Source organism: Arvicola amphibius, chromosome 10 (assembly GCF_903992535.2).
Source record: "Arvicola amphibius chromosome 10, mArvAmp1.2, whole genome shotgun sequence".
NCBI classification, from domain to species: Eukaryota; Metazoa; Chordata; class Mammalia; order Rodentia; family Cricetidae; genus Arvicola; species Arvicola amphibius.
Window position 1 is genome coordinate 116,925,466 of NC_052056.1, and position 8,841 is coordinate 116,934,306.

The 8,841-nt window shown below is 48.0% G+C and overlaps 1 protein-coding gene across 1 annotated transcript in view; it reads left to right on the plus strand.

Annotated features, from left to right (window-relative positions):
* Ksr2 (kinase suppressor of ras 2) overlaps positions 1–8,430 on the plus strand; it is a 351,922-nt gene extending 343,492 nt beyond the window's left edge. The window contains exons 18-20 of the mRNA XM_038346040.1: positions 3,487–3,616; positions 5,976–6,109; positions 8,180–8,430. Of these exons, the coding sequence (XP_038201968.1) occupies positions 3,487–3,616; positions 5,976–6,109; positions 8,180–8,186 (271 nt within the window). The 3' untranslated portion in view covers positions 8,187–8,430. The remainder of the gene's footprint in view (positions 1–3,486; positions 3,617–5,975; positions 6,110–8,179) is intronic.
* The last annotated feature ends 411 nt before the right edge of the window (positions 8,431–8,841 follow it).

An 8,841-nucleotide genomic window follows, 5' to 3' on the forward strand; every position in this document is an offset into this window, starting at 1 on the left:
AATGTACTAGAGTAAGTAATTGGTTTCTCGCCACAATTTTCATCTGTAACTTTCCTTTTTTTTACTCCTCAAAGTGAATCCTCCTCTTAAAAGTTGTGTTAGGAAGGAGGTTTTAATGAGCCTTTTATTGGTGACACTGTTGGATCGTGATGGACCCTGTGCTCTCGGACTCCCGCCAATTAGGAGCATCCCGTTGCCAGGGAACCTCATGCTCAGGAATGAGTTAGAGCATAAAGACACTGACGGAAATGTACTGAAGGCTGTGTTGAGCTTTTCCTCTGTGTGGTAGCATACTGTCTTCCCAAACACCTTCTCAGGCGGGGGGCATGCTGTCCTGGAGTGACTGGTGAGAAAGGCGAGGCCAGATGGTTGTGACAGGCTGTGCGGCAACTGGTGACAGAGCCGAGATCCAGACCAGGGCCACCCTAATTCTGTGCTGTTCAGGGGAACACAGCAGCCCACAGACCTGGAAGTGAACCACACTCAAAGGCTTGCTTCTCCCTGTTGCAGATTAAGCTTAATAAAACCTCTGTAGGAACAGGGGAGGTGGCTTGGTCCTAAGTGTGTAAGCATGCAAATGTGGGGGCCTGAGTTCCAGTCCCAGAACCTGTAGTGCATGCCTGTGATCCCAGCACTGAAAAAAAAAAAATAGACAGGTGGGTCCCTGGAGCTCAATAGCCAGTCTAGATGAACTGATGAGTTCCAGGCCAGGGAAAGACCTTGTCTTACAAAATGCACCCTTAATCCCAGCACTCGGGAACTGTAAGTAAGCAGATTTCTGTGAGTTCCAAGCCAGTCTGGTTTGCATAGTAAGATCGAGACCAGCCAGAGCTACACAGAGAAACCTTGTCTCAAGCAAACAAAGTGAACATACCTAAGAAATGACACCTGAGGTTGGCCTCTGGCATCCACATGCATGTGCACATAAGCACATAAGCGCAGACACACATACACATGTGCCCACATGAACACATGTACACAAGAAAGAGAGTGGAAAGCAATTAGTTGCACTGGAATCATTTCTTGGGCTCTGGATGGAGGAACTGGGGAGCAGACATGGTGAACATCTGGTCAGGATGTTCCGAGTCCATTGGATTGTTGTGAAAGGCACACTCCCGGGTCAGTCCCTTCTTGTCTGCAGGAGTCGGCTCCCTAGGCAGAGATGGCCCACCAGGGCTAGCAAGTGGCCAGCTCGTCAAAGCATTGGAATAAAAAGACACACTGAACATTAGGCCTGAGGCTCAGCACGGGGGGGCGGGGAGCTTGCTTAGCATGTACGAGGCTCTGGGTTCTCACACAACAATTAAAAACCAGACCAAACCCGAATTCCTCCGAAGACTGTCAATCAAACTGAGCTTCATGCTTCTACACTGAAGCCAGTGATTGAGTGTGTTAACCGTAACCTTCAGTCGTAACCATAACACGGGTGAGACGCTGGGTTCCATCCTGAGCAACAAAGAAAATAAAGCACAGAAAAGATCTTTTTTTATCGTATTATTTGTTTATTTATTTTAACTTTAAGAATTGAGATTATAATATAATTACATCGTTTCTCCCTTCCCTTTCCTCCCTCTAAACCCTCCCATGCAGCCCGCCCGCCTTAATGCCTTACAAATTTATAGCCTCTTTTTCCATTATTATTCACACACGCACGTGCGCGCGCGCACACGCGCACACACACACCCATATCCTTAAATATAACCTGTTCAGCCTGTATAATGTTACTTGCATGTTTTCAGGGCTGACCATTTGGTATTGGATTACCAACTGGTGTGCTCTTCCCCAGGGAAAACTATTTCTCCTTCTCTCTTTAGTTGCCTGTAGTTCTTTGTGTAGGTTGATGCCTCCCGGGCTTTCCCCTGACCACTTTAACTGTTGCTGGTGCCCTTGTTCAGTTTAGGTTTGGTCAGCACACCCAGGGACTAGAGAGGTGGCTCCGTGAGTTGCAGGCCATCTGGGACTACATGGCTAAGAGTACTTGTTGCCCTTGCAAAGTCTAACTAACTTGTTAGTTCCCAGCACACACCAGTCAGCTCACAACTGTGGCTCCAGTATATCTGACACCCTCTGCTGACCTCCACAGTGATGGGCATGTACCCCCCCATATACACTTCATTAAAAATAAAACAGAATTTTAAATAAGATAAACTTGCCTGTGAAGACTTGAGTTAACACCGTTCTTGGTCAGTCAAGAGAATGCCAGAGTGACTTTGTGTTCCTTAAAGACAAACCCAGAGAAGCTGGGTGGTGGTGGCGCACGCCTTTAATCCCAGCACTTGGGAAACAGAGGCAGGCGGATTTCTGTGAGTTTGAAGCCAACCTGGTCTACAAAGGGAGTTCCAGGACAGCCAGAGCTATACAGAGAACACCTGTCTCTGGAAAAGAGAAGAGGAAGGAAGCCCAGAAGTCTCTTTGTGGAAGAGGAAACATTTTTATTGTGATATTTCCTGAGATGAGAGACCTGCTTCTTAGAGAACACAGGTCGTTGGCCGCAGTGACATGCGAGCCTCCCCAAAGTCATCTGCCACCATCCTCACCACTGATGGCGCTTCATGTTGGCAATTATGTGCCAACCGGCCATCACCTCATCCGCGGCCAAGATCTCCACTGGCACCCTTTCTCCCTATAGTGCATCGTGATTTACGGGACGTGTGGCATGGCAAATATCTGTGAAGTAATCCTAGCACTGTGTCCAGATGCTTGGTGTCCCACATAGCCACCCTTCCGAGGGCATAGAGAGAAGGGGCGTGGCTTGTACTGCATCTTCCCACTAGTGTAGACTTAAGCCTGTCCGCATCACGTCACAGTCTTTACATGTTTCTTTCTGCCGGTCCACACTGTGATTCATCCTCACCGTGAGCAGCTATGGGAGTCAAGGCTCCCCATCCCACTGCTCCTCATCGGCACGTTGTTGGCTTTCATGAGCTTCCCCATCCATGCGCATGTGGTGATTTTTAAAGACCTGCATACACTCCTCCTGTTTTCCACACCTAGCGTGATCTACTGAGGATTTTTCATGCCAGCAAAATGTCTTGCAAATAGTCTCAAGATAATGTGGCGGCTGTTTCATTTTAAGGAGTTGCTATAGTACATACATCTGCTGGTTACTACTGAGATGTTAGGCTATGTTTACCCTTTTCAGTATTTTACGTAAGGCCATAGAGAGCAACCTCGTGAATAAAGTATCCAAAGCATTTGTTTCCTAGAGTTGTGAGTACAAGGTCAGAAATGGCTGCCACCTTGTGTTAAATGATTCAGGTAGAGTTGTATCCCTCCTGGCCTCAGTAAAAGCATCCTGGGGCAACAAACCTAATGACTAACTTCAAGAGGGTTTTAGACATAACAGCAGCCCCTTGGGGAGAGACTGCAAAGGGAGTGACTAGCCAGGAGGCTACCACTGTTCGTACAGTGGGTGAAGAGGGTGTTCCTGGGTCACAAATGACACACCACAGCAATGCCTCATTAACTGTGTCCACTGCCTGACAGCACCATCTGGTATGAGCTCCACGCCAGGGAGTGGCCATTCAAGACCCAACCAGCAGAGGCAATAATTTGGCAGATGGGCGCAGGCATGAAACCCAACCTCAGCCAGATTGGCATGGGAAAAGAAATCTCGGTAAGTTCCATGAGAGGCTGTGTCTAGGGGACAAGGAGAGAAGCAGACACAGTCCTGGGATTTCTTGGTCCTGTGTGTGACAGCTATAGAGGCTTTCCCAGAGAGTGACTTGCTTGGAGCAAGGCGAATTTAGGGCAAAGTATCAGCACTATGCCTGCAATTCCAGGTACCTGCCACTAGGGGCACAGTAACACTTGGTCATGGAAATGGATTGCTGCTTCAGATAAAAACAGCGAATACCTGGTTTGTTACTTTTTAAAAAAATAGTCATCAAAATATCACAAACAGTATTAGCACTTATTTTTACTTGCATCCAACAATAGTATTAAGCCATTGTCTAACTCAGAGTATGCTAGACGGACACCAAGAAACCTGATGGTAAATAGTACTCTTCCTCTTGAACACAATGGGGAGAATCCTCTCTTTTGGTCAGAAGTTGGGGAAGCAGTAATTCCCTCAGGTGTTCAACATGACCACTTGCCCTCAGACTCCTCTTCCTGGACAATGATATGGTGAAAATTGGCCTTTCTCCTCTGTAACTTTGAGGGGCATCTGCTAATCGAGTGGGATATAGCTAGAGACTTTAGGATTTCCTTCTATCCCTCACTTTTAAGAAAAATGTCAAGAAACTCCGTTGAGCTTCTTTGGTCTCCATATATCTCAGGCCTCCTTGCCACGAGCCTCCCTAGATTACTAGAATTGTTAATCAAGTAAATGAGAAGAGGGGAGGGGAGAGAATGGGGGATAAAGTGAATGGGTGAGTAGCTAGATGGCAGAAGAAGAGAAATAAGTGAATGTATGAGGATTCATGCTTTGTGGACAGTAGCTAGATGGATAATTGATGGAATATTGTGTGGATGACGAGTGATAGATATCTGGTGGTGAGTAGATAGATGATAGATAGATAGATAGATAGATAGATAGATGATAGATAGATGATAGATGATAGATAGATAGATAGATAGATAGATAGATAGATAGATGATAGATAGATAGATAGATGATTGATAGATAGATAGATAGATAGATAGATAGATATAGATAGATAGATAAATAGATAGATAGATAATAGGTATATAGGTAGATAGATGATAGATAGATAGATAAGTATAGATAGATAGATAGATAGATAGATAGATAGATAGATAGATAGATAGATGATAGATGATAGATGATAGATAGATAGAGATAGATCAATCGATAGATAGATGATAGATAGATGATAGATAGATAGATAGATAGATAGATAGAGATAGATAGATAGAGATAGATCGATAGATAGATAGATGATAGATAGATAGATAGAGAGATAGATAGATATAGATAGGTAGGTAGATAGATGATAGATAGATGATAGATAGATAGATAGATAGATAGAGATAGGTAGGTAGATAGATAGATGATAGATAGAGATAGATAGATGATAGATAGATAGATAGAGATAGATAGATAGAGATAGATCAATAGATAGATAGATGATAGATAGAGAGAGAGATAGATAGATATAGATAGGTAGGTAGATAGATGATAGATAGATAGAGATAGGTAGGTAGATAGATAGATGATAGATAGATGATAGATAGGTAGGTAGATAGATAGATGAGAGAGTGGATAATTTATATGTGTATGAACGGATGGATGGTAAATGAAGAAGCGTGGGTTCATGTGGAAGGATGGATGGATGGGTGTATTTTGGAAAATGGATGGTGGTGTGGATGGGTGATGGATGAATGGTAGATGCTAGATGAAGGATTAATGGTTGAGTTGATGTGGATGGATGTATAGATAGTAGGCAGGTTGATGGATGGATGGGTAGGATGGCTGTGTATATAGTGAGTAGGTGGGTGGTAGTTAATGAGTGGATGGACAGGTGGGTGGGTCGGTGGGATGTCTGTGTATATGAGTGGGTAGGTGGCTGGTATCTGGCAACCGGATGATGGATAGATGGGTAGGTAGATGGGTGGATGGGTATGTGGATGGGTAGATGATGGGTGGGTGGGTGGGATGTCTGTGTATATGAGTGGGTAGGTGGCTGGTAGCTGGCAACAAGATGATGGATAGATGGATGAGTGTGTGGATGGGTAGATGGGTGGATGGGTGAATGGACGAATGCATGGATGAGTAGGTGGATGAATAGGTAGGGGGATGGATGGGTGGGTGGGATGGCTGTGTTTATGAGGGGTAGATGGATAGTCACTACTGAGTGGGAGGATGGAAGGGTGGGTAATGGAGGGATGTGAAGTGGGCAGAAGAGTGGACAGATGGCCAGCCCCAGAACAATGCCCTCCTACTGAGGCTTAGATGAGGACTCAATAAAGTCCCTACTTAGGTCCACTCACAGCTCACTGGTTTCTTCTAGGATATCCTGCTCTTCTGCTGGGCCTTTGAACAGGAAGAGCGGCCCACCTTCACCAAGCTCATGGACATGCTAGAGAAACTGCCAAAGCGAAACCGCCGCCTGTCGCACCCCGGGCACTTCTGGAAGTCTGCTGAGTATGTGTTTCCCTCAGCGTCTTCCCCACTGCCTTGCCCTCTGACCTTTTACCCCTTGACCTTTGTTTCCTTTTTGGTCTCCTCCTCCAACCCTTTCCTCAGCCCGCCCTACTCCACATACCCAGCACCCAGGCACCACGCTTCCCTACCAACATCTGTTCAGGGGAGCCTGTAATGACACTGGGGCCCTCGCGTCTGCTTGTGACTGGCACAGTGACCTCTGGCTTATTTCTTCCCGATGACAGATGATGTCTCAGTCTAAGCAGCTGTCATGTGACTGAGGGCTCCTCTGTGGAACCTGACTGGCAGGGCCCCTCCTACCTGGGCCAGCACCTGCCCGCTTCGTGGCAGATCTCAGCTCCCAGCATCCTCCATTGCAAAAAGTCTGAGACAGGAAGGGCTCCCAGCTGTTCATCGTCCTCTGCAGCCTCTTCCTTCTTAGGAAGGTCCATGCCCCTCCTTGCCATTGCCTTAACTGTAGATCCATTGCTTTCCCAAGACCAGGAACGTGTATCTCACCCCGCAGTCCCCCTCCCCAGGCCTGTCACCATGCTCTCCCTGGAAGATGAGAGGGAGGCTGCTGGGGGGGGCCCCATTTCCTATCGCTGTCCTAGGTACTCCCAAGTGAGCTCACACAAGCTCAGGTATACACACACATGTGAACACAGACTCCACACAAATCTACACACATACATACACGAGAGAGAGAGAGAGAGAGAGAGAGAGAGAGAGAGAGAAGCGCTCAGACATACACACACCTCCGTACATAGGAGCATTGAATGGAAGTACACCCTAAAGCCTGCTCACGTAGGCAAATTCACATACAAACATGAGACGTTACATAGCTGCATGGCACACGAGGACCCATGCACACCCACATTTAACATTGCCCTGTCTGCTCACCAGGCATGTCTGCACACAGATGTGTAGATGAGGGGACCCCATGGGTCCCAGGAGATGGGCGTGTGGAGACAGCCCTGCCTCTGCTCGTCTCTTCTCTTCTCACCCTGGGGCTACCCTTCTCCTGGGCAATTAGAAAGAATGCAGAGTCCACAACAGGGGACACAGGTCGGAATTTCCTCCCTGCCATGGATAGCTTTGTGACTTGGGCACATCCGTTGGCTTCTCTGAGCTACAGTTTCATGCTCTGAACGGTGAGGGCAGTGAAACACATAGCAGGGATACTGTGGGTTATCTGAGGCACCTCAGACAACCAATGTTCACTCTGCCCTGGCCACCACACTGTGCCAGGAGGGAGTAACAGCCTTGGACGAGTCAGCCATGAATTCAACAGGCAGGAGGCAGCTCAGACGGGTGTCACTCTGCCTTCTAAGAGTGCCCAGCTTATCTGGAGCTGTAACACTCAAAGGTCCTTTGGGCCAGCACCCAGTGGCCCCTGGGCAGAAGGGCTTCAACTCACTGATGGGGCCAGGAGGAGGCAGGAAGCCTTGTTTTCTAGGTTCTTCTCTAGACACAGACTGAAGAGACTAAAGATACAGGGTAAGTTGTGGTCCTGTGCCCCACGATGCTAGAAATCCTGTGGAATTTTCCATTACATTTTATCGTGATTCATCCTGTGTGTGTTGAAGGCCTGTGGTGGAATCAGAGCCCATGCTAAAGGGGACACGCGTGATCATGAGGGTCTGCCAATGTCGCTAAAAATCCGCTATGCGGGTCTGCTCTCACATCAGTGGTCAAACTTGTCCAAGCCTACACACTGGACTACCTGCTGTCATGAGCGAGTTCTCTGTTCAAATCTTGACCCTGATGTTTCTTAGCTGTGCACCCATAGGCAAACCACACAACCTCCCTGATCCTCAGCTTTGATTTGGAAAAAGGATACAAAATGCACACAGCTAAACCCCTCCAGGCTAAAATGAAGTCAGGAATAGGCCACAGTAAGTCCAGAGTCCAACGCACATTAGGGCCTTCATCAGTAGAAAACCCTTCTGCTTGGAAAAGACAGGGAGCCCACTGGAAGTCACTCTCTGACAAGGTGTTAGCATACAAAAGATGGCATGATGGGACCCATATCTTTCTTATTCACCCTTTCTTCTCTCTCCCTTCCAGACTGTGACCATGGACATGGGCCAGCATCACCCCCAAACCGCCTCTTCTTCCCTGCTCTGCCCTCTGCCATCTCAGGAGGCCCAGGCTCACCACCAGGGGGGTCCCGAAACAGCCCAGCCTGGGGGACCGTGTGATGGCGTGAAGACCACGGAGGCTGACAGCATCTTGGACCTGCACCCCTTTACTCAGGCAGTATCAGGGACCCCTGAGCTAGGATCAGACTGGACCAGTGAGGGTCCAGTGCAGGTACAGAGAGCCGCTGACTGAACACCACCCCTCCGGGCTGTGGAGACCGAGGCACACGGCCCTGTGGACAGACTCTCCGCGCACATGTGTTTCTTTGCACCCGGACAAGCCTGCCCAGCTATGGAGTGTCCCAGCTGTGCTATCCCAGAACGCAGGGCAGGGATGGAAGCAGGAACGGCAGGCCTACTCCCTTGAGTCAAAGGCTCCCAGGTCAAGGTCAGAGTGAGAGAGGTGGGCTAAGCTTGTGAACCTCTGTTTTCGGAGGCCCCATTCCAAGCTGGAAGTGACTGCTAGCCCCTGGGCGCACAGCTCCAAAGGACACTAGGCAGTTCTCTGTGTCTTTTTAGCACAGGGGTCTCTCTGGGGACCATCCTTCGCTTCACCTTCATCCTGTTTTCTAAGAACATCATTGTGAC